This window comes from Hyperolius riggenbachi, chromosome 1, assembly GCF_040937935.1.
Source record: "Hyperolius riggenbachi isolate aHypRig1 chromosome 1, aHypRig1.pri, whole genome shotgun sequence".
Classification (NCBI taxonomy): Eukaryota; Metazoa; Chordata; class Amphibia; order Anura; family Hyperoliidae; genus Hyperolius; species Hyperolius riggenbachi.
This window is the reverse complement of record NC_090646.1, coordinates 269,251,111-269,277,668: the sequence shown is the minus strand read 5'-3', so window position 1 is coordinate 269,277,668 and position 26,558 is coordinate 269,251,111. Positions and strand designations below refer to the sequence as shown.

Here is a 26,558-nt window from a genome sequence, read left to right as displayed (position 1 = left end):
ATGGAACAGGCAGTGAGGGCAGATCTCTTCAACAGGAACAGAAACTGCTGTTAAAGTAAGGGCATCTGATAATTTGGGCACCTGGTAAAGCCACTAATAGAATATCTGTACTATTACCAATATTTTACTATTGGGAACTTGCTAATGCAGATAATAGTACATCAGATTTACAAATATTCTTCTATCGCTTTACTTAACCTTCCTCTCACACTTTCTCTCCCTCTATATACTTCAAGCACTAACCTACCACTACATACGCCGAATGCTAACCTACCACCTACTTCCTTCTCCTAACACTATTCCCCCACACCTAAGGATTACACTAGCACCCAATAACTTACCCCAACACTGCCACTTGTTGCTCTACTGTTATCTGTGCTATCCCTCTGCCCCTATGCTTCATCTTCCAGCATCGGCTAAATCATGCGCCACCGGCACCCAAATTATACCCTAAGTGCTGCTATAGCTGCAATTAACATTGGAATGTATTTGGTACCCAAAGTACCAGGCAAATTCCCACTTCAGCTATTATAATTCAACAGAGGGTCTAACAATTGTTAGACCCTGACAGAGGGTCTAACAATTTTCCCCTGGTACAAACTAAAGATAAACTAAAGATAAAAGTTTGACCTTCACTTCCAATAAAGATAATATAAGGTGACCACTGCCTGCATGATAAGTGTTCACAATGTAGCAAGCCAACAAGTTAGTGCAATACCTTATATGCAATTTCATGCAACAGGGTCCAGTGTGCATGGACCCTCAATGTGAGTTATTGTTTTAATTTAATTTATCTTATGTGGTTTTATTAAAGTGTACCTCCCTGTGCAATGAAATATAGCCTGACTGTGGTTTTTGTACCTTAGTGGTGGCCACATCACTCTGTTTTGTAAGCACTGGGTGATTGCAGGCAGCACAGAAGGTGAGGTTTACACAGTCCAAGTGCCGAGGCATATACATATTCTGTGCGGTTTATCCATTGTGGAGTGGGAACCTCTGGCAGCTGTTTATCTGGTTCAGCACTTATATCATCACCTACCAATCCATCAAGTTAATGCTGAAACTCATTATCACATGCCTGTGTGAATACAGATGGTGATCTTACATGTTGGGCTCACCTGTTCCGGAGCCTTAGTTTAAGTCCTTCTCCAGAGCATGTTGCAGGACTAATGGATAGCTTCCCTGGGGAGGTTTCAAAGAATTGTGGATCGTAACACTCAGCCCTTTCACTGAATGTGCCTCTGAAAAAAGAACAAAAAAAAATATATTGAAAGCAGAAACATTATAGTCCATTAAACAAAGCAGACTAAAATGCAATGATGACATGCAAAGTACAATAGTCCACAGCAGTCTGTCACATCTACTGTATCGTTCATCAGATTAGTCACAGCACTAAATGAAGACTGTTATGCCGGGAATACACGGTGAGTTTCTGCGGCTAAATCGAGCCACTAGATGGCTCGATTGATAATTTACATGTCCGATCACCCGCCGAATCGATTCCACACTCGATACCGCAGGCGGGACAATAGAAAAAGATAAGGAAAACGAGCAGAAGATAAGAGAATCACCCGCGGGGACAAGCGGGAATCGATCCGGCGGTATAATTGAGCTGCGGAAACTTCCCGTGTATTCCCGGCATGAATGATGTTAGTTATTACTACAGGTAACAGCAATATGCATATAATTAACTGCCTTAATAAACGAAACGTGTAGTAAGGGGAATTTTTATTCCCTTTTACACCCATCATGCTTTGCATTTAATAGTCCCCATGTCAGACATCTGTAGCAATGATGCAACATGTGCTGTAGGAAAATGTGATTTGCATCAGAGGTGTGTTTAGGGTATGTCAGGTATGACGTGTCCTGGATGCCATACCTATCTTCAAGGCCTCTTCAGTCCCTCACCAATGTGTATCTTATATATAACGTGTAAGTGTAGGTGAGAAATGGTATAGTCCCTTTCACCTGAAGCAGACCTTAACACAGAACTTGCTCTCTGCTCTAAGAGATACGCAACAGCAAAATAACATTTAAAGAGAAGATGTCAGCCATACTATCTCAGAAAAAAACCCACACATATAAGGAGATACATACTTGCTCTGCTTACATAACATATGTATTGCACTGTCCACGTTTTGATTTTAGTGATTTTTCTACAGTGAAAAAAAAGAGAAAATCCTTCTAAGCATTTCCCATTTTAACTGTGGCTATTTTGAAGCCAATTCTGATGTAATTTCCTCCCTTACTCTCCTCTGCCTGATTTGCCTGCCCTTCACTATAGAAAGTGCATTGTCTCAGCATGAGAAATATTGGCCAATCAGAGAGAAACAGAGGTGTGGGAGGGGAAAACAGGAGGGAAAGAGGTTTCAGCCAATCAGGCTGCATTAATTAAGTCTAAAGTGATAGAGAAGAAAAGCATGCCCTACAACTTCCTTTTTGTGTACCAAATGTTATGCGTACCAAATAAGAGTCAGGTAAACTGGGGAATGCAGACGCGTATCTACTGGGATGCACATATGGCAAGTGCCCTGGGCGCCTCCCCCTTCGAACAACATGGGGGGCGCAGAGTCATGAAAATCACCCTGCAGCCTGGACGGCTCAGTCTCCCTCATATATTTACATCATCAGCTGGCCCAGGAACTGCCGGGAGGGAAGGAGGCGGAACCAGCAGCATGTGAGCCAGCCAGGAGGAAAGGGCAGCGCTGTATGGTAAAGCTATGGGGAGAAGGATTCCGAACTCTTTTCTCTCTTACTGTTTTTGCAGCCCCCTCCTGTGTTACCCCACCACAGATTGTGTCTCTGTCCCAGGAGATAGCTGCAGTGCTGGTGCTCCGAGCTGATGCTGCTGGTCTGACAGGATGTCCCACTCTTTCTCTTCATTGCAGCTCTCACATTCCTCAAGCTTTCTCCATGTATGCTGTGTTTACTGACAATTATTTATGACACCCTCTGCTCTGTCTTTGAACCTTAACCATCACCCTGCTGGCAGCTCTTTGGAAAGCTTTACTTCTCTATTGTACACTTGTGGGTGTGTGTGCGTCTGGTACTTGTAGTGCTGTGTGTGTGTATGGTGTGCCTGAGACTTGTGGTGTGTGTGTGTGTGTGTGTGTGTATGGTGTGCCTGAGACTTGTAGTGTGTGTGTGTGTGTGTGTGTGTGTGTGTGTGTGTGTGTGTGTGTGTGTGTGTGTGTGTGTGTGTGTGTGTGTGTGTGTGTATGGTGTGCCTGGGACTTGTAGTGTGTGTGTGTGTATGGTGTGCCTGGGACTTGTAGTGCTGTGTGTGTGTATAGTGTGCCTGGGACTTGTAGTGTGTGTGTGTATGTATGGTGTGCCTGGGACTTGTAGTGCTGTGTGTGTGGTGTGCCTGGGACTTGTAGTGCTGTGTGTGGTGTGCCTGGGACTTGCAGTGCTACGTGTGTGTATATATGTATGGTGTGCCTGGGACTTGTAGTGCTGTGTGTGTGTGTGGTGTGCCTGGGACTGGTAGTTCTTTGTGTGTGTGGTGTGCCTGGGACTTGTAGTGCTTTGTGTGTGTGGTGTGCCTGGGACTTGTAGTGCTGTGTGTGTAGTGTGCCTGGGACTTGTAGTGCTGTGTGTGTGTGTGTGTGTGTGTGTGTGTGTGTGTGTGTGTGTGTGTGTGTGTGGTGTGCCTGGGACTTGTAGTGCTGTGTGTGTGTGTGTGTGTGTGTGTGTGTGTGTGTGTGTGTGTGTGTGTGTGTGTGTGGTGTGCCTGGGACTTGTAGTGCTGTGTGTGTGTGTGTGTGTGTGTGTGTGTGTGTGTGTGTGTGTGTGTGTGTGTGTGTGTGTGTGTGTGTGTGTGGTGCCGTGCCTGGGACTTGTAGTGCTTTGTGTGTGTGGTGTGCCTGGGACTTGTAGTGCTTTGTGTGTGTGGTGTGCCTGGGACTTGTAGTGCTTTGTGTGTGTGTGTGCCTGGGACTTGTAGTGCTGTGTGTGTGTGTGGTGTGCCTGGGACTTGTAGTGCTGTGTGTGTGTAGTGTGCCTGGGACTTTTAGTGCTGTGTGTGGTGTGCCTGGGACTTGTAGGGGTGTGCCTGGGACTTGTAGTGCTTTGTGTGTGTGTTGTGCCTGGGACTTGTAGTGCTTTGTGTGTGTGGTCCGCCTGGGACTTGTAGTTGTGTGTGTGTGTGTGTGGTGTGCCTGGGACTTGTAGTGCAGTGTGTGTGTGGTGTGCCTGGGACTTGTAGTGCTGTGTGTGTTTGGTGTGCCTGGGACTTTTAGTGCTGTGTGTGTGGTGTGCCTGGGACTTGTAGTGGTGTGCCTGGGACTTGTAGTGCTTTGTGTGTGTGGTGTGCCTGGGACTTGTAGTGCTTTGTGTGTGTGGTCCGCCTGGGACTTGTAGTTGTGTGTGTGTGTGGTGTGCCTGGGACTTGTAGTGCTGTGTGTGTTTGGTGTGCCTGGGACTTTTAGTGCTGTGTGTGTGTTGTGCCTGGGACTTGTAGTGGTGTGCATAGGACTTGTAGTGCTGTGTGTGTGTGTGTGTGTGTGTGTGTGTGTGTGTGTGTGTGTGTGTGTGTGGTGTGCCTGGGACTTGTAGTGCTCTGTGTGTGTGTGTGTGTGTGTGGTGTGCCTGGGACTTGTAGTGCTCTGTGTGTGTGTGTGTGCCTGGTTCTTGAAGTGCTCTGTGTGTGTGTGTGTGTGTGTGTGTGTGTGTGTGTGTGTGTGTGTGTGTGTGTGTGTGTATGTGTGTGTGTGTGTGTGTGGTGTGCCTGGGACTTGTAGTGCTCTGTGTGTGTGTGTGTGTGTGTGGTGTGCCTGGGACTTGTAGTGCTCTGTGTGTGTGTGTGTGCCTGGTTCTTGAAGTGCTGTGTGTGTGTGTGTGTGTGTGTGTGTGTGTGTGTGTGTGTGTGTGTGTGTGTGTGTGTGTGTGTGTGTGTGCCTGGTTCTTGAAATGCTGTGTGTGGTTTGCATTTGTCACTTGGGGGTGCCTCACACTAGCTGCAGTTGTCACTTGGGGGAGCAGCATTTATAACTTGGAGGGCCTCACGCTAGCTGCATGTATCTACATATATCAATAAGAACATGTGGCCATGCCAACAATTTAGACCCCCCAGAATTCACCTACAGGGCAAGTTATTTACTCTACTCCATCTGTAGGAAGATTGGGTGTCTACATTTTTTAGCAATTTGCCCAGGAAAAATTGCATCACTCCACCCCCCATTTTTGAAAGGGGCGCATATTAAGTTCTTGCCATGGGCACCATCTTCCCTAGATACGCCACTGGGGGAATGATCATTTATCAACAAGAAAAGTAATAGTGATTTTAACAATGGCGACAAGCATATGCGCTACCTTAGGCCACTTCCCTTTGTCCTAAGACCAAATTGCACGCCTACTAGGTATCCTAAAACACACTGCCTTTATATATTTGTTGTATACAATCCCTCCTCTTGTCCCCCCCCCCCCCATTCCCTTTAGATTGTAAGCTCGCAAGGGCAGGACTCTCTCCCCCTTTTGTGTCTTGAAAATTATTATACATTTTATTTATCATGTTACTTTTATCATTACTATCTGTCACTACCAATTCAGAATTTTATATTCTGTATCATTTTTGTATTTTGTCACTAATTATGTATCTTGCATATTGGTGTACAATATTGTCTGTATCATCATGTACACCATGTTTGTTTCTTACTTTGTACAGCGCCATGGAATATGTTGGCGCTTTATAAATCAATAATAATAAAAATAATAGCTTTCTGATTGCCTGGTTAGCATTCTTATTACTTGTTTACCAGATAAAAATAAAGAATTGATTTTTGATTTTATGCCCGACAGTTACACTTTAAATAAAATTATTTCTTTGTTACAGCAGATACAAAGCCTACAATAAATCTGCAGTGTGCCTACTTCCTGCTTTCATGGAAGCAGACATATTTTTAACATCCTGTGCTTACAAACTAGCTGCTAAGGGCTCCCTCACCCAAAAAAGTATAAGAACCACTGCTCTAACTCAATAATGTAGAGTTACTCCCCTGTAGGAAGTGACATGCCTGCTCACAAGACCTTGCAAGAGAGGTAACAATCTCTTATAGTGTATCATTCAAATATGTAGAAGTCCCCACATGCCATTGATGATACCATCAAAGATCCATTGTTTTGAATCTGTAATGCCCAATCTCACTAGTTTTTCTACTGTAGCCCCTGCAGAAGGGCACTTCTCAGTTCTCCTTCTCCCCCGTCCCCACTCCACACAACATAATAGGCTGCCAACCAGTATATCTCTACAGCCATCATTCCTAGAACCATCTTTCTAGGTAACGATAATCAAAAGTACCTACCTACTTTAAAAGCTAAATAAGAAATGTTTTGGCATATCAGTGCTGCAGCCATTCATATTACTTAAGAAGCCTGTCACAAGCTAAGCCTACATATTTGAAATGATTTGCATTCTGCACAAAGTCATTTAAATCTCATGCAGGTGTTTAAAAGACATTTTCACTTGCACTGTGCAGAAAAGCAGCATTTTTCAGTGTAAAATTAGAATGTAGTTGATCTGTTAACAGGTTGTGTATTTTTGACCTGAACCTTCAAGTTTTTGTGTATTCTGAAACATAACTCACATATCTTCAAAACTACCACTGTCCATATACAGAAAGGCTGCACTATTGCTGTACTCAGAGAGGGGACTGTAAGCATATTATCAACATGGACACGTCCCCAGTCCCCTGATACATTCATATAGCTAGTAGAGAGGAGCAGGTGAAATGTATGATCTGTGATGATGGCTGATTAGATTGTTTCAAAAACTCTGAATCTGACGCAAAAATTCACAATGAGGCAAATTACTTTGGGAGGTCTTACTTATTTCCTTTTCACACACTTAGAGGTATGCTTTCAAAGGAATCAGACCATTTAGAGCCTGTCCCTAGCAACCAACAGGAATTAGGACATCCTCATTCCTTTAGGGCTCATTCGCAGAGCCAGGATGCAAAGTACTCAACACTGTAGAGGCCTGTGATGGTAAAGAGCATGACTTCCACCTATGAATGCTGCAGGACTCAGTTAAATACACGGTGCAAGTATTGTGTATGCGCAAGTATAGGGCTACCCACACAGAGGCAATGAGATAGCAGTGCCACGTATTATGCACCACAACCAGTATAAATGGGACGTTACAGCTCTTTCTCTTTGAATACACCGCCTGTCAGCTCCTCTCTTGCACCGTCCGGGCGCTTGTTAGTGCTCGGTACCAAAGATGGACAGGCGGCTTCTACATCTGAGCGCTGCGGTGGCTATGCTCAGATGCAACTTGTCATGGTTCTCTGCCACCGGGTAACGTCACCTCATGTCACGGGAGGTTTTACAAATACTACCATTCAGCTGCATGTTATATGCACACTGAACTGCCCAACAAGTGCACAGTTCAAGCTCCTGTCTTAAAGAGGCCTTATTAGTTGCAATGTTGATCATCTGACTATAATGTTCTGATCCATATAGTTACTCTAGACAAGTAATTTACAACATAGTCAAGAGTCACAGGATAAACATTACAGGCAGTAAAATAGTATTTTTAGAAGGTCAAAACTGCAGCTGGCTACTGGTGATAGATGGTATATTGAACATGCTTGTAACATCAGTACATTATTATCATTATTATGTATTTAAATAGTACTGACACATTTTCCACAACACAAAGAACATCAAACAAAGAACATGCAGACTCCAAGCAGATAGTGTTCTGCTCGAGATTTGAACCTAGAAACCTTTCTACGAAATCGGAAATTTTCTGTATCAGCTTGAATGCTGGTTTCTGCCACGAATCCATTTTCGTGTTACAGATCAATACGGATACAGCAATAATAAAACAATTTACAAGTGTGTACACTGGCTTTAAACTAAATATTCATTTTCAACACAGCTGTGACTTTAAGCACACTTATCAGGGTGTCAATTTTTATTATCTGTGTTGTTTTACACCTTAGTTACATTTTCCTATTTGCTGTTATATTGTTAAAGTAATATGCATCACCTGATGTAGTATGTGTGATAAAACATAATCTCAGGCCTGGACAAAGTTCCAGGATTACAATTATCTGACATTACATTTCTGGACGTGTGTGTGGTGTGTGTGTGGTGTGTGGTGTGTGGTGTGTGGTGTGTGTGTGTGTGTGTGTGTGTGTGTGTGTGTACGCAATACTGACTTTTGGCCCCCTGAATTGTTAGTCTGGCTTTAAACCATTTTGACAGGGCTGGTTTGAAAATGAAGCAATATCTGTTTGCTAGTTCAGAATCAACCCCTCTCCCAGTTTAATGCTGGGCATACACGGCTCGACGCTACCTTATCAATCGAGCCGCTGATGGCTCGATTAATAATATCTGACGTGTACGATCACCGCGGCGATCGATTCCGTGCTTGATACCCGCGGGCGGACAATAGGGGCAAATCGAGCAGAAGATAAGAAGCGTCGGCAGGGACGAGCGGGAGTAGATTCGAGTACACGCGCGGACAAGCGGGGACGCGGCGGGAGTCGATCCGGCGGATAAACGGCCGCCGGATCGACCCGTGTATGCCCAGCATAAGGCAGTTATGTATGCTGTGCTTTGTGACATGTATACTGCAGTACAGTGCTTATTTCAATATAGAAATGTCTTTACTTCATTGTTTTACTAATTGCCCAAAGATATAAGAGGACATCAAAATATGCAGGTGCAAGTCTACTGAGAAAAGCAGGGGCTGGTGAAATGTGTAGGTGCAAGTCTACTGAGAAAAGCAGGGGCTGGTGAAATGTGTAGGTGCAAGTCTACTGAGAAAAGCAGGGGCTGGTGAAATCTGCAGGTGCAAGTCTACTGAGAAAAGCAGGGGCTGGTGAAATGTGTAGGTGCAAGTCTACTGAGAAAAGCAGGGGCTGGTGAAATCTGCAGGTGCAAGTCTACTGAGAGAAGCAGGAGGCATCTGCTACTGGTGTCAGCTTATGCAGGAAGAAGATGTGTGTTTTGGAGTAAAATTATATTGGTCTTCATGGATACAAATTTTAGGCAAGAGAAAATCATACTGTGCCCACAGTTTCTGTACTGTAGTATAGAAAACAAAGCTATCAGTTCAGTGGTAGCTCCACACATCCATGGTTCTGTTCTGTTTCCCTTGATTTATACTGAACAACCACCATGACCTTCTTAAGTGCTACTTTTGAAAATATGGACATTTAGTACTCAACCGTTAGCTGTAATCAGACTTTAGATCTGTATTTACCCCAACCAATGACTTGCAAACTCATTATGGTGTCCACGTTACAGAAACACACAAGCCAAAAGTACACTTCAGTATATATGAGGTGCAATGTGCAAAGCCCACTGAAGTGCACTGCAGGGTAAACAGAAACTTGCTAATGGCTTATAGCTCAGATTCAACCAAATACTTCTAGTCCATTTGTACAGTTTTATTGTCTTGGTTGGTGCTCATTTTGAAGACCATTATAGAGAATTACATGTAATTCCCTGGTTAATGGTGCAATGGAAACAAGGCTCAATGGTTCCACTGTTGAAGTTTAGGGAAGCTGTCTCCCACCCCTTTGTCTTTCTCTTTCTCTGTTCATCTCTACTCTTTTCTGCTTGTCTTGCTCTGTTTCCAATTTCCTTTATACATTTCTTACACCAGTCTTTTCCAAGTAACACAACCTTCTATCATTTGTCAACATTTACTAAGCCGGCGATCGGCAAAACGCTACACCAGTGGATCCCTATAGGGGTGATCAAACATGCAGCGTTGCGATCTTGGGGCAATCGCAAATTTCCTTTTGCAGCATTTTGGGGGGCAATTGTGGTCCGTTTGCATCAGTTGCTGCAAAAGCCAAATCATGCATCCCAGGATGATATTGTACTTTATAATATGCATCGTGTTACAGTGCCCAGGACCCTTTGCATTACTAATGATTTTTGTCCTGCTCTCTGGCTGTACACCAGGTCCTCAGAGCCAAGGCGTGGCATAATCTGTCTGAGCTATTGTCTAAGGAGTGTCAAGGCATTTGACAGATACTTTTGCTGTCTAAATCCTTAGTCAGAAGACCTGCAAGCGATCACCAGTCAGTTCTGTATAAGACGTCAAAACATTTCCCAGGTATAGTAGTCAGTATTATGTCTGAAGTGAACAAAACTTAATTTCAGCAGACCGAGTGAGATTTCCTCTCAAGAACTACTAGCATGCAAAACCCTTCACAGAGGAAAATGAGGGATCCTTACATACGCAGGTGATTTGTTTGTGGTGTTTGAGACACAACAGAGATTGTGGCCAAACAGAGTTAAAACTAAACAATAACAAAATGCAACGTTTGCCTGAAAATATGTCTTCATTTAACAAAACTTTGTGTGATAGGAAAAATATTAAAATGTTATGGTTGGCCTGCCCTCTCCCTGCTCCAACATTCTGCTGGGCACATTCATAGGCCAGGAGAAGGAATTACAAGCAGAAGAGGAGTCATCAAGCTGCAACCTTAAAGTGAACCGAACCCCATTTTTAGCACCCATGGTATCTCAATAGCACATTAAAAATGCATACCAACAATATGACTCGCTATTTAAAAAAAAACTTCCATTTTACCCTTTATTTTTACATTTAAAGTTTAGCACAGGCTTTATTAGCCTACTTTCAGCTGGCTTCCCCATCCCACCCATCCACAGAGATTTCAGGCAGCTAAGGACTTAAGTAATTGTTTTATTGCACTCATTAAAAGAAATACACAATACCTTTTCATCAACAGAGGGGAGAGGGTAATTAGGACAACTTCTTCAAAGAGCTTAAGAGCTGGGAAGGTGTGAACATAGCATTTGTGGCTTGTGTAAATAAGGAAGGCTAGAAGGGGAAGGTAGAACATGGCAGCTCCTATAGCTATTACAAGCCAGGAGAAATTCCAGTGAAAGAAAGGGTGCTTAGTTCCCTTTAAGCTAAGTACCCACTGCAAGACTGAATTGCTGGAAACTACCAGTGAACAAAGTTTCCATGATCTGTACACCAAAGATCTTTAGCTATGGGATGTGGACAGCAGCAATAGAAGATGATAGGATTATTAAATGAAGAAGGATGCAGCAGGACGTTCAGTAGACTTAATAGGAGGATAGTTTGAAGATTTGTACACAGGGGCATGTTGAACAAAGTGATACAATTTGACCTGTCATGATGGTCTTCCAAAATGCACAAGCACCGTTGTACATCAACCATCTGATGTAATTAGTACAGAATGCTTCTGCCATATTGCTAACAACCCAACTTAGCCACTGTCACATTATACAGATTCTTCGCTCACTGTACTAGCTACCTGTAAAATGGAGAATACTCTTCAAGATCGGACTTTTCACATTCAAATCCCTACACAATTTGGGCCCTGGATACATGAAAGACTTGCTGGAACCGCACCACACCTCTTACAACCTCAGATCAGCAGGATCCATAAGCTTAGTCACTCCCAGAGTCCACCTCAAAACCTTTGGAACCAGAGCTTTCTGTCATGCTGCCCCTACCCTTGGAACTCCCTACCACACCCAGTAAAGACAGCCCCATCCCTGGAGATATTTAAAACCAGGCTGAAAAGCCACCTGTTCAGCCTGGCATTTGCAGACATGTAGAATTCTTCCTCTCTGTACCACAATTTACCATTCAGCCGATCACTGGTCTGAACCATGCTTATGCGATTTGAGTCCTACGGGAGAAAAGTGTCTTACAAATGTTAGGAGGTGTGTAGTCGAGAGGAGTCCCAAGACTTCCAACAGATACAGAGAAAGCACAGAGAGAGACCAGGAGCCCCTTATGGTGTAATATATTAACCACTTCACTTTCACCTTTCAGCGCTCCTTCCATTCATTCATCTATAATTTTATCATTACTTATCGCAATGAAATGAACTATATCTTGTTTTTTTCGCCACCAATTAGGCTTTCTTTAGGTGGGACATTATGCCAAGAATAATTTTATTCTAAATGTGTTTTAATGGGAAAATAGGAAAAAATGTGGGAAAAAAATTTATTATTTTTCAGTTTTCGGCCTTTATAGTTTTTAAATAATGCATGCTACTGTAATTAAAACCCATTAAATGTATATGCCTATTTATCCCGGTTATAAAACCGTTTAAATTATGTGTAAAACTAGTTTATTTGTGTGTAAACAATGCTTAGGGTGTAGTTTTACTATTTGGCCACAAGATGGCAACAGTAACTTTTTGTTTCATGCGACCTGCAAGCGTCCGGAAGTAGAAAGAGGCTGGGAGTTTGTTATTGCTCACAATGATCGCGCTGCTCAGCCGAGCGGCAGCGGATCATTGCGGGGCTTAGATCAACGAACGCGGCGGGCGGCGTGTTTACGAGCGGGAGCGCGGGCAGCGGCGGGAGTGCGCAAAGTACGGATTTCTCCGTCCCTGGGGGTTAAAGGATGGAAAAAGGGACGGAGAAATCCGTACGGGCGGGGGTAAAGTGGTTAATGTCAAGTTCTGATTAAATACAAAGTGATGAGGTACTCACAAAGGTGGGTTGCAAAACCAGCAACCGCAGTATAAAAACAAGTGAGAAAATCCCATCCCTACTCGGGCTTTTTGTCTTCAAATGTATAGGTCGCACTCCACAAAAAACGATTGTTTGGTTACACAAAACAAACAATTGACAGAAACCTCTAATAGCTAGGGGGCTGTAAATAGCATCACTGGAAGGAATAAGGTGCCCCAAAAAATAACCATGGATAAAACGGCTTATCTCTAAGAAGAAGGGGCAATGCCAATATAGGAAAGACATTTTAATAAGACACAAAAAAGATAACGCGTTTCGTGGAGCACAATCCACTTCCTCAGATCAAATAAAGCAGTGTTTGGGTAGCCAAGGTACAGAGCTTGGAGCACCTAAAAGAGTTTGTGTTTGGTTCTTAACATTTCTTTCCTATATTGGCGTTGCCCCTTCTTCTTAGAGGTATGCCATTTCAGATTTATTACATCCATGATTATTTTTTGGGGCACCTTCTCCCTCCCAGTGATTTTTCAAATGTTGTTTGTTATTGTCAGTATTTGCTATGTCTCAAAGCGACCCTGTAACAAATAAAGTGCCCCTAGGGGTACTTACCTTGGGAAGCGGAAAGCCTCTGGATCCTATCGAGGCTTCCCCATCCTCCTCTGTCCCATGGTGGTATCAGCTCTGGATAAGGCAGAAATAGCTGAGTCCAGTCGGGTCTGCACACTTGCATCTGCACAGTGGAGCGGACCTGACTGGGATCAGCAACAAAATCTACAGAAATCACATAAAAAGCAGCAAAATACTGTAGCAAGAATACTTCTGTGTATAGATAGTGTCACTTTTTGAAGTATCTGTCAAGGCCATGTTTGTATTAAAACATAAACCCATATCATTTTCACCAGTTAGCCATGAACATTATCTTCCTTTGTTACATTTCATACACACCTCAAGTAACACAGGCATTTCCTCTTGCCAAATGTGTTGTGGCAGCTGTCCTGTCAGAAAGTCCTGTCAGAACTTAACGCCTCACAAGTAGCTAAATCAATGCTGTCAGATAGGACCTGGTGTGACTGAAGTACAACAGACATAACACAGGAGAGGTCAGGACAAATTCATCAGGAAGCAGCTTACAGAACACAGGCCAGGGAGGAAAACTGCTGTACTAATTGGGTGCTCTTCTCATAGACAACTGATATAAACAGTCATGAGAATAAAACCTTTCCTCAACTGACAGTCAAAGTAGGAGTTGAGGCACATCCAATATCCATGTACAGTGTTCACACAGTGATACACTTGTGAAAGCACACAGTGAATGCATTATACGTAACCCTTTTGCTACTCTGTGATGGCTCACTATTTGTTTTGTCCTGGATGCTACATACAGTTTCCAGGTTCAACTACATGCGGCACTTTTGTGTCCCCCAGTGGGGGTCAAAATGTGCCACATTTGCTGAACAACAGGAACAATGCAAATGCTTCTCTGCTTGTTTGTAGTAAAGCATTTAGCATTGGCTAAACACGATGCCGGCAGAAGCCTTTCTTAATCTGTCTTCAGGCAAATACAGAGATATACGAGTCTCATATTATACAGTATATGGTCTCATATTGTGATCTCCTCGTGGTTTTAATTGTTCTTAATTATGGTGACCAGGTGTCCTGCTTTATCCGGAACACACGGGGTCACCTGTCCCGGGCTGCAATTTGTCCTGGGAACCGTCCGGGTCACCAGACGTCCTGGCCTTGGGACTCACCTCTGATTCACCCCCTCAGCCAATTAGTATTGTATGGCTGCATACACAGCATACAGCACAACCCCCAGCAGCTCCACCCCCAGTGTGCTGCCTGCCTATCTGCGGAGACATCAAAGACATCACCTCCAGACTGTAGGCAGTGGCAGCCAAGACAGCCAGGGGGAGACATAGAAGGGGAACGGAGGAGAAACATAAAGTTTAAGGTACCACCCAGCAGTACCCTAAGGACCCTCCCACACTGCAGCACCCAGACTCACCCACCCATCAGTGCACAGAGTCACCTGCCCATCAGCACCCAGAGTCACCCTCCAACCCTTCAGCCTCGGGACTCTGTGTGGCCAAGTGCCCAACCTCCTATCCACACCCTTAGCCAATTAGTATGCTCGTAATCGTGGCTGTATACACAGCATGCAGTACTGACCCAGCAGCTCTGCTCCCAGTGTGCTGCCTGTCTATGTGCTGAGATGTCACCGTCTGACTCTAGGCAGCGGCAGCTGAGCCAGCAAGGAGGAGGGATGCAGGAGGAGCACGCATTTATGGTATCACCCAGCGGCATCCTGAGTCACCCTCCCAACCAGCAGCACCCAGAGTTACCCTCCCACCCATGGCCCCCAGATTCACCCACCTATCAGCACTCAGAGTCATCATCCCACCCAGCAGCACCGATTCACCTTCCTACCCAGCAGCACCCTGTCCACCATCCAGTCACCCTTTCTTCACCCAGCAACACCAAGTGTCACCCTCCCACTCAGCAGCTCCCAGTGGGGGAACGTTTAATGCATTTGTGTCTAATGTATTATTTGCTGCATTAACATTAGCCGCATGCCCCCTCCCCCCTACAATCCATCATGAATGCAGCAGCCAGACTAATCTCCTCCTCCCACCCCTGTGTCTCCATGACTTCCCTGTGCAAATCTCTTCACTGGCTTCCAATTCACTTCAGAATCAGCTTCAAGGTCCTATGTTTGGTATAAAAATCTATACACAAGTCCTGCCCGACCTACATCTCTGACCTGGTCAGCAGATACACACCTGGCCGACCACTTCACTCCTCCAACAACCTCCTCCTAACCACCCCACGCATCTCGCATTCCCATGCACGACTACAGGACTTCACTAGAGCTGCCCCCATCCTGTGGAACTCTCTCCCACTGCCCATCAGGCTTGCCCCCTCCTTCACCACCTTCAAAAAAAACACTCAAAACTCACTTCTTCAAAGAGGCCTACCTTACCTCAATGCTGCCCTAAATCTCTTTGCCAAGAACTTTTTGATGCGCCCCTTTATTTTCATGTCACCACCCCTCCCTCTAGATTGTAAACCTTTGGCAGGGCCCTCTCCCCTTGTGTATCATACTTGATTGTAGACCCTACCAATAATATGTGAACTTGTATTATTAGTATTACCACTCCAGTGTATGATCTGGCATTGTACTACTACCTGTATTGTGTTGTGTATCTAATTGCTTATTACCTGTATTGTTGTATCTATTATCTATTACCTGTATTGTGCTGTCGGTCACCCCTGTTATCATTGTCTGTATTCCTATGTATTGCGTAATACAGTATGTTGGTGCTATATAAATTCAATAAATAATAATAATATTAATAACTATATTTCGCTGACCACTTTATTAGGTACATCTTGCTATTACTAAGTTTGAGCATTTATTGCTTACAGAACTGCTTTATTTTTCATGGCATTTATCAAAGATTTTGGTCCACATTGACATGATAGCATCACACAGTTTCTGCAGATTTATCGTCTGCACATTGATGATGTGAGTTTACCATTTCACCACATCATGCAGGAAACACTGCTTTCATATGTGTGTGGGGAACGTTGTCTAATTACAAGTCACTTTGCCTGTTGTGGAAGGAAACTCTGGCCCACTGCCTTTGGGTTACAAACAAACACAGAACATTTATATCGCGTTTTTCTCCTGGCGGACTGCAGCCACTAGGACGCGCTCTATAGGCAGTAGCAGTGTTAGGGAGACTTGCCCAAGGTCTCCTACTGAATAGGTGCTGGCTTACTGAACAGGCAGAGCCAAGATTCGAACCCAGGTCTCCTGTGTCAGAGGCAGAGCCCTTAACCATTACACTATCCAGCCACTTTTGTTACATTAGCTAGCTCCACCTGCATCATGTCATGGCCATGCCAACCTAACATCCCCTCAGGTCCCAGGGTGGACCCAGTAAAATCACGCACTTTTTCTCCTTTTTTGAATGCTATCTATGATGTGCTTTGTATTATGTATCTGTTACAACAGACATCACTGGACACCATGAAATCAATGGATGGGAACAATGGATTGTACATCAGATTCGCTGTGCGCTCCACATTGTGATTAAATAAAGAACACAAAAAATGCTAGTTTATCTCTGGAGTGTCGATACTATCATTTTATATTGACCCAAAAGATTCATAAATAAGTAGATGCCTGATGAACTACCTGACAACAGATTTTAATCATACATAGCAACATACTTACTGTGTGAGCTCTGAATGTGGCACAGAACATTCTGTGTAAACAAGGTAATTCATAGAATAGTCAAGTTATACTATATATTTGCCTAAAAGATAATACATTGAAGCTATGCACACACGCTCTACAAAAGTCATTTGAAACGTCCGACGAACAACAGATATTATTATATTGTGTTAAAAAACGTAGCCAGATGAAGAGAGACCGATATCGGGCATTCTACCAGATCCATCTGTCAGATCTACTCAGACAACTGGTAGGCATATATCCTGCAGTCGACCACATGTGCACAATGTCTTTTAAATGACATTGGTCTACAGAATTCGTGCATGTTGTGTGTAATGCCGCTTCTACTTGTACTCACAGTATTTAAATGAGTTGGTCATTTGTAATATAAGTGTGCGAAAAACATCATTGGAAACACTCCAAAGTAAAGTTGTTTCTGTGATGCTGGTTGTTTGTTTGCGGGGACCTTTGTACAGTGCGTGTATGGACTTCAAATTGGAAAATAGCTGTATAAGAAAAATGCACAAGCTTGCCTTTTTGAACAAAAGATGGAGCAATTTTCAATCACATCAAAATTGAAAAGAATAAAAAGAATGACAAAAGGTACCAAACATCTCCACTTTGCATAAAACTATCCAACAGAAGACTACACTAAATAAAAGCTCTGTTATAACTTATGCTACTGTTCCACCCACATGTTCAGTATAGTCATTTCACAGGCTGTGCTGTGACCGTTCCAGATTATTAACATACAACAGGATAATAACTGTGCAGAAAAGCAATGAAAGGCTATTAAAGTACATGATGTGACAGCCTTCTAACAATGTTGCATTGACTAAAAACATACAAATGCTGAACAGACCACACACACACTCACAAGACGCCTACTCTCAGTTCAGCGGGGAAATGTACAGGCCTGGTAACAACAAGAGCTGATGTGTGGAGCAGACATTGAACAATTTTTTTTCATTACAAAGGGTTTAGATAAAAGCAAATGTTATCTATCTATCTATCTATTTGTTTGTGTGTAACTAATACGTAGATAGATAGATAGATAGATAGATAGATAGATAGATAGATAGATAGATTAGTTACACATAAACAGGCTCATACAGTACATATACTGCATTGTTGTACATAAATATTTACTTTCTTTGGCGGTTCCGCGTTTGTCGATATTGCAGCATTTATTTCAACTGGTTCTAGCTATAATCTTGTTCACCAGGTGAATTACACAACTTGCTGAGCACCTTGAAAGGCCAACTGTAATGATCTGCTTTGCTGTCTGCACAGGCAGACAGCTGTTTGACCATTTTGTAAATCTGAGTGCTGCAGGTCCCTGGAAAAGAGACCTGTCTCCACTCTGCAAGCTGCAGAGTTGCTGTTCTGGGGAGGAATTTGCACCCACTTGTCATGCAAATTGCTTAGCTGCTTCCTCTGATGGCTTGCAGTATAAATACCATTTCCTCCCAGAATTCCTGGCTGGTCATGATGGTTTGTTCCTGCTAACTTACCTGGAGTCTCAGCCTTTGCTATTGTTTGCTAAGATTATCTTAGAGTAATTCCTTAGGACTGCACTAGCATTCCTTTTAGCGTAGTCAGGTTGTATTATCTGTATTGCCTTGTTCTGTCTATCTCTATATAGTGCCCACCAGCTCCTCTGGTGAGGTTTTGCTAAACTAGTCTGTTACTGTGTTATAATAGTACCCACCAGCTCCTCTGGTGAGGTTCTGACAAACTAGTCAGTTACTGTGTTTACGATTGTCTTGTCGCCAGCGGTGGTCGACAGGAAATCGTTCTGTCTGTTTGTCTGGATCGCATTCGCCCTAGCGGTAGTGGCGGTGGTTCCTTCTGTACTCTGTCTGGGAGTGTAGGCCAGAGCTGCGGTTGCTACTGGTTACTCCTTCTGTCTGTCTTGTCTGGAACGAACGCTTGCTGTAGGCTCGGTGAGGTAGCCGTTTAGCAAGCGTTCGCGTTCTCTATTCATTTTCGTGTTACATTGGTTAGTTAGGGTTGGCGTGTTTTGTCTCTGTTGCTCTTTTCGTGCGGAGACCGCGCCATTAGCGTGCTTTGTCGCTGTTGCGCTTTTCGCGCGGCGACCACGCTTAGCGAGTGCGTTTGTTATTTTCCTTGGTGTTCTGATCATTGTTATTTGCTGTGCATTTCTTGTTACACTTGTACTCTGTCTTACTCGGTCTTGTGTCACTGTTGGCAATCGCCACTCTTGCGATTGCGTTCCCACTTGGTTTCAGCTGTTGTGTGTTCACCGTCGCCGGTTGGCGACTAGATTGGTGGACACACATACATTCTGTCTCTGTGCTCACTTTCTCTCTACAGGTGCATTGCACCATAGCTGGGTTCTGTTGTTATTTTATACGCTTGTGGAGGATTTCCGTAGTGTCAGCGCGCATCCTGTGCGCTGACCACGGAAATAATTCCCCAATAGTTACACTAACACATTTTACAGCAACTTAGAAGGTAACACAAAATTTAAAAACGCGTGTTTTGCTTAATGCGGAGGGAAAGGGGGGGTGGAGGCAGAGGACAATGCTTTCAGCCGTCGCTGGCTGAGTGGTCGAGTGGGGTCGGAAGTTTCTGCACACTGGATTATCAGCAGAGGCAGTCTTTATTGGCCACCTTGGCCGAGGCTCATCTGGCGTGTGTATGGAGCTTTATGCCAAGTGATCTAAAGCAGCAGATGTGTCACATGTACTGTAATTTTAGTAAAGATAGTGCCCTGCTTACAAATGGTTTTAAACATCTCATATAAACAAACTGTAATGATCGCTGCTGCAGCAGCTATTACTGGAAGTAGTAGTGCTGCAGCTCAGGCAGTTCTGATCTATTTCCATGCAAGCTGCATAGCTTTGTCTGTCTTTCCCTGCTGTCAGCTTGTGACTGATTATCATTCACCTGTGTGGGAATCTGCATGTCTGCTCCCATTGGATGACCTCAGTATAAAGATCTGCTTCCTGCAGGGTTTCCTTGGGTTTGCATAGCTTCAGCTTAAGCCTGCCTTGCTGTCGCTTTAGCCCCCGATCGTGTTTCTTGTTTAAAGATACTTTGCTGGTCTTTGCATCATATATTGGTTCATTGCCAATATATATGCATACCAGCACGTTTATTATTTTCCTTGTATTTGTGTTACGTTGATACATCAGTGTCGCTGATGTATACGTACACAAACTGTTTATATCCTGTGTGCAGTTAGTCAGCTTTCCAGCACGTTTTGGTAGGTTGCGCGTACCGTGACCACCCGTGCTGAGGTAGTTACCCTGCTCCTGGTTCTGTTTGTGGATTGCGTTCATCTCTGCGAAGAGATAACGAATCCTTCTGAATCCTGTTCTGTTACTGTTTGTGGATTGCGTTCATCTCTGCGAAGAGATAACTAATCCTTCTGAATCCTGTTCTGTTACCGTTTGTGGATTGCGTTCATCTCTGCGAAGAGATAGCGAATCCTTCTGAGTCCTGTTCCCTGTGTTACTCCATTCCTAGTCAGCGTTCCTGCTTATGTCATATATCGGTTCATTGCCGATATATACATATGTTAGTCAGACGTTACAAATAGTTTTCATTGATAGCTGTAATTGTAATACGCTAGGAAAACATACTTATTGTATATTTATCTGTGTTACGTTCATCTATCTTAATCCTGCTATTTTCTGACTGTCCTGTCCTGTCTTTGTGAGGCACGCCATCGCCGCATCGCATTGGCTGCCTCATTCCAGTCTGTCTGGTTTTGGACGCTTGCTGTCGCTAAGTAGCCGCTAGCTAGCAAGCGTTCATTCTGTCTACCTGTCCTGATCTCCTCAGTTCTGGTTTATGCGCTCAGCGCTACTTTGCGCTGAGACGTTATAACGAAAGCATTGTTTGTGGCTGTCAGATCTGCACCGGCTCTGTGCGCCACAATCTCCTATTGGAGTCAGTCCTCCCCTCCACTATACTAGGGATAGCCTGTTTCCTTGTGCTAGTGTGTGTACCTCCTCCACGCCAGCTCATGCGTTGCATGCTGACTGTGGAGAATACACCACCAAGCCTTACATTATGAAAACCCCATTACCAATCCCCATTGTGGGGGGGATTCCCAGAAAGTATGACACTGTTAATTATGGTTCCTGTTCCTTTAAGAAATTTGAAGAACTTAGCTCTGAAACAGAAAATTAGTTTTTCTCTGAATGTGCCAGGTTCCTGACCAATCCTGATCTCCAAGCGACTCCTGTTTCAACCTGGGCACTCCAACTAAGTTATATTTTGTTTAAAGGGGAATTATTCCAGTGGGCATTTGATGTTCTCAATCATTCCGATTTGAAAGATAGACCGCTGGAATTTCTAGCGTTTGTGATCCATAACTGGTTGCGCATAGATCCATTGCCTTTTCCTCTTAATGAACTCCTGGCAGCAGGCCAATCAGCTACTCCTTCAATTGCTTGCAAAAATGTTCAGCAAGCAGAAAGTGTTACTGATAATTTTCCTGCAGCTTTGAATAAATCACCAAAAACCGCAAGGTCAAAGGCAAAACGCAAACGTTCTAAGAAACGTGTCCAATCTGCAGAATCGTTATCCTTAGCGACTGAGACCTATAATGAGATTCTGCCATTAACAGATAATGAAATGCAATTGTCTTTCAGGGGAGTTAAATGGACTTATAAAACTACTAATGAACTTTCCTCCCTGGCTAGGGAAAATAAAGATTTTTGTTTAAAAGAATTATCTGAGTATGATTATGATGAGATATTACAGAGTATTGAACAAATCAACTTATTTGTGAACCAAGGGAAGTTTGCATACACTACAGTTCAACACTTGCTACAGGTATTGGAGATTCTTAAGAATAAGGAATCTGCCAATCACCTGCTAATTAACCCTATACATGTGCCTGCCACAATCATATCTGCAGACTGTGATCAGCCTAAATGTTTCGCTGTTACGTATGCATGGGATCCTCCATTCGAGAGGGGAGAGATGGAAGCCCTGGTCTGTGAATGGAAGAATGATTCAAGTTCATTTTGTCAATTTTACAGTGCAAAAAGTGAAATGGTATTGAACGCATGCATTAAGTCAGCCTATAACCTAATAGAGGCTGGTGTGTGTAGGTATGACTGTGTGGCTCCCTTGATTGATGTGTGGGAACTGATTTTGGATGATTTTTATGTGACTCCGAATTCGCAAATTTGGCGTTCTGACCCGCCTGCTTCAGCACCTTTGGCTGATTCAGCAGGTGATTCAGAGCTCTTTTTGTGTGAAATTGAAGTTCCTGCAATTCCACCCTGTACCATGGATAACTCAGTGTTACTTCCCAGTAAAACAGAAGCCACTGATACATTCTTAACCTTGCCCTGCGCAAATTTCTCAGCAGAGAATCCAGAGGTCCTGCTGACTTCCGAGTCCAGCCTAGCCAGTACTCATGACTCTTTGTTTAGTGAAACAGACACCAGAAAAATCTTGCCTGTCTCTGCAAACACTTCTGCAGAAATTACCTGTGTTAATAAAGTTCAACTCCTGTCTGATCCAGCAGATGCCAATAGATGCACTACATCAGTTTCCGAGTCCCAGCAATCCTGTCTAATAAACTCAGAACCCCAGCATCTGAATTTTCCAATTTTACAAATGAATGGTGATTCAGATGCGCAAACATTGTGTCTTGATCTTCCTGTTTCTACACCTCGCTCTAGTTTCGTGAATAGCTCAGAGCATCTGCTATGTGAACCTGAAATCGCAGAATTATTACCTTGTTCAGAAAATTTTCCAATAAATTTGCCCTGTACCATGAATTGTGCAGTAGATCTCTCCAATGAAACTCAGGTCATAGAATCATTATGCTGTCCAGCAGGTGCTTCCATGGTTTTGCCCTGCAATATGGACGGTTCAGTGATCCTGTTCAGTGAAGCTGTGGTCGCAGAGTCTTATGCTTCACCCAGTACTTTGGATACTTTAAACCCTCTAGCAGAGGAGGCTGAAGCACTGCTTACCTCAGTTGGTGTTGCAGTAATATTCACTTGTCTAGCAGCTGTTTTGGAATTACAGTCTGCTCTAATAAAACTTGATGAATTTCTGCCCAGCAAAGCAGAAGCCATTGAAATATTGTCCTCGTCAGCAAGTGTGTCAGATACCTTGTCCTGTACACAGTCTGATTTAACCAATGTTGTTGAGTCCCTCTCCAGTGTTGTAACAGCCGAGGAACTCCAGCCCTGTCCTCTGAATGTTTCAGAAGTCTTGCCCTGTAACATGGATAATTCTGATTCTCTGGTCAAAATAATAGAAATCTCAGAATTTCAGTCCGGTCTGATGAGTGTTCCTGAAACCCAGCCCTGTATCCTGAAAGATTCTAGTTCTCTGGCCGCTGTGGCAGAGGTTCCAGAGTCCCCTTCCTGTCCAGGGAATTCCTCAGTTTTGCCTAGTCCAGTGGGGGCTGCTGCAATACTGACTTGTTCTGCAGCGCCTCATGAGCTCCAATCCAGTGTATTAAATGAGTCTCTGTCCAGTCCAGAGGTAGTTGTGGAGTCCCTATCTGGTTCAGTGCATACATCAGAAGATTTGTCCTGTTTTGTTGGTGCCCCTGAATCTGATTTGTTACTGACTTTGCTGGAATCAGCGACATCTAAGTCTGATCCAGCATTCTCGTGTAAAAGTCCAGTGGTTGCGAAGTTTAGTCATGATGATTTTTTTTTGGCCAGTCCTGGTTTTGGTCCTGTCTTGGCTGACCCTAAGGCTCACAGTTCCTTGACATGCCCAGAGGTTTCTCTTGTGCCGGTGTGCCCAGATGTTCTTTGTGTGCCAGAATGCCCAAGTGTGTCTAAGGTGTTAGCGTGCTCTGATGCTTCCTTAGTGGGAACACGTTCTGATGTTGCCAGTCTGCCTGCATGCCCAGAGATGGTTCTGGTCCCTGAAAGCCCTGATATTGATGTTTGTCCTTGTGGCCCTGACTCGGGAATTGCCCTAGGTTCCATAGGGGTTCTTGATAGTTCTCCATGTGAGCCTAAGGGGCGTTCTGACTGTGGAGATATATTGAGGTGCTGATGATATTAAGGATAACAGGAACATATTCTTTCATTTTTTTCTGCCAGAAGGGAGCAGGTTACCTTGAGTTGCTTGGGGCAAGGAAATGGGTGATTGTCTTGACCATATCAGGTGCTTTGAGTCTGTATGCAGTTCCTCTGAGAGTGCTAATGGGATTATCTGCCTGACTGTTTGAACTCAGGAGACGGCCTATTGTCTCAATACACAAAGCCAGAGGACCAGAGTCTGGAGACTAACACAGGAACGTTTGAAATGTACATGACAGGCTATTAGAAATGGGTGAAGTCCTGTTGATACCATTTTTTACCTGTGGAAATTAAATCATTAGTGGAGGTGCTATAGTACCCTTTTCATGTATGTGGATCTCTGGAAATCCCATTTATGTCTGAGAACTGAGACAGGAAAAAGCCGTAATCAAGTTTTCACCTGGAGTTGAAAGGCTCACTTCACAATCTTTGATGTATGGACTTTTACCTGGAAATGGAATATGTCTGAGATTTAATTAAAACCTAGTTCCTCCCCTCCCCAAGGAAGTTGCAGCCTACAGGCGTAGCTCAGAGTATAAAAAGCAGAGGCGGATGCCTAGTGACTGTCTTCTCTCGGAGGTAGCGAATAGCTAGGGAGGATCGCGACTCCTGGTCGAAACGGCGTCCTCCCGTCAAACAACGTTCTAACCTAAGCTGGTAACGTTTTTTTTAATCCCCATTTTTATTTTACGCAAATATCCGTGTGTGTTATTTTTGTAACTTTTATCTTGTAACATTTTTACTTTGTTTTTTGTAATCTTTTTGTATATATTAAGTTTTGCACTGTTCTATGTTTTTCTAGAATATTAAATTATTATTTAATAAGTTTGACTTCTGCCGTACTAAACTAACACTCATAGCCTAGAAGAGACTGAAGTGTAACCGTGTATAAGTTCATGCCTAATTGTACGCTTGAGCAACACTACCGTATGAAATTGTAATTGCATTGTGTGTGGGGGCGTTTGTCATACGTTGGCCTAAGCGCGCAGCTGACCCAACGTACGAACAACGCCAGTGCGAGTAGCGACAGCAGAGTGGCTAACAGTATCGTTCGGAACGACTGTTAGTGGGTCTTTGCTTCACGACAGTGTAAGATTGCAACTGTGTGTGTGTGTGGGTGCGTGGCGTTCCCGTATTTGGCCTAAGCGCAAAGCTGACCCAAATACGAAAACGCAGATTGCGTATTGAGCACTCGATAGCTGAGTGAACGTGTCTAGCAACGCTAGTGGTGGCAGTGGGAAGTGTTTGAGGGGTTCCAGCCTTGTTTGTAGCTTAAATAAGGCTGTTCCCCGCTTAATCTGGTCAAACCCGCAGTCGGGAACCGTATACGCAGGCGTGCCGCGGGCCGGTTCCTGACATAATTGGCTGGCAGTGGTGGGATCGTTTGGTACATTAGTACGCAGTTTAGCTCGCTATTCTGAGTACTAAAGGCTGGAAGCTTGCTAGAAGTAACTAGCCTACAGAAGTCTACTCAGTGCAGAATCTATATACTTTTTTTTTTTTGTTCAAAGATACACACTTGGTGTTTGCTTTCCCTCCCCCCCCTTTTTTTTCTTTTTATTTTTTGCAACACGATGGCTCAGAAAGCATCCAGCTATGCAAGGCAAAATAAAGAGATGCTACTCCACCTGTGTGAGCACAAAGGCATCGAGACGGTGAGCGGCCAGACTAAGGAGCAGTTGGTTCGTGCCCTCGAGGAGCATGATGAGGCAGAGCAAGCCCGTGCTTCAACGTCAGCGGATGCAGCTCACGACATGCCAGAGGAGGAATCGCTCCCGCTACAGGATGCGAGTGGAGACGATGTCCTGGATGATCCACCGAACACGGAGATGACATCTCTGGAAGCTGATCTACAGCTACTGAACTCGGCTGATCCTGAACTGCGCCTAAAGCTGATCCTACTGCACCGACAGGCAGAGAAGGAACAAGCGGCACAGCGACTCCAGGCCGAGAGGGAACAAGCGGCACAGCGACTCCAGGCCGAGAGGGAACAAGCGGCACAGCGACTCCAGGCCGAGAGGGAACAAGCTGCACAGCGACACCAGGCCGAGAGGGAAAGTGCTGAACGGCAACACCAGCTGGAGCTGGCTAAACTTCAGCAGCAGAACCGGTCTGCTGGACCCGCAGAACGCGAAGGTGAGCGAGTCCACAGAATCCCCCTGGATAAGTTCCCCGCTATGGACAAGGACTCTGACATAGACACTTTCCTACAGGGGTTTGAAAGGACTTGTCGGCAGTATGGGGTGCCCCGTGAGCAGTGGGCAAGATACCTCACACCAGGGCTGAGAGGCAAGGCCCTGGAGGCGTTTGTGAGTCTCCCCCAGGAGGAAGAAACAGACTTTGAGGCAATTAAGAAAGCCATCATTGCACGATACCACCTCACGCCAGAGGTGTATCGCAAACGTTTCAGGACAGTGCAGCGAGGTCCTAATGACAGTTACCTGGATCATGCGTGCAACCTGCGCACTGCCTTCCAGCAGTGGGTAAAAGGACTGGCTGTTGAAACCTTTGATGCCCTGCAGGAACTGATAATAAAAGACCAGTTCCTCCACACTTGCCCTGTTGAGGTCCGGCAGTTTGTACGGGACCGAGAGCCAAAGACCGTGGATGAGGCAGCGAAAGTTGCTGATGCCTACACGTCCAATCGAGCATCTGATTTTCGGAGGACTACGACGCCCAGCTGGAAGGGAGAAAAGCCTGCGAGACCTTCTCCTCTGAGCACCCAGCGAAGCCAAGTCCAGCAGCCGCCTGGAGGTAGAACAACCACCGTTGACACTCGGAGATGTTTTGCCTGTAACAAACCGGGTCACATCAGTGCTACGTGC

At 44.4% G+C, this 26,558-nt stretch overlaps 1 protein-coding gene across 14 annotated transcripts in view; it reads right to left on the bottom strand.

Annotated features, from left to right (window-relative positions):
- The window catches only part of SHROOM3 (shroom family member 3), a 460,954-nt gene that overhangs the window by 86,033 nt on the left and 348,363 nt on the right, over positions 1–26,558 (bottom strand). For 13 of the 14 annotated variants that reach the window (XM_068233528.1, XM_068233529.1, XM_068233530.1 and 10 more), the window contains one exon: positions 1,119–1,241. In XM_068233528.1, coding sequence (XP_068089629.1) covers positions 1,119–1,241 — 123 coding nt within the window. Of the gene's footprint in view, positions 1–1,105; positions 1,242–26,558 lie in introns of those variants that run through there. The other variant, XM_068233539.1, reaches the window with a different exon arrangement.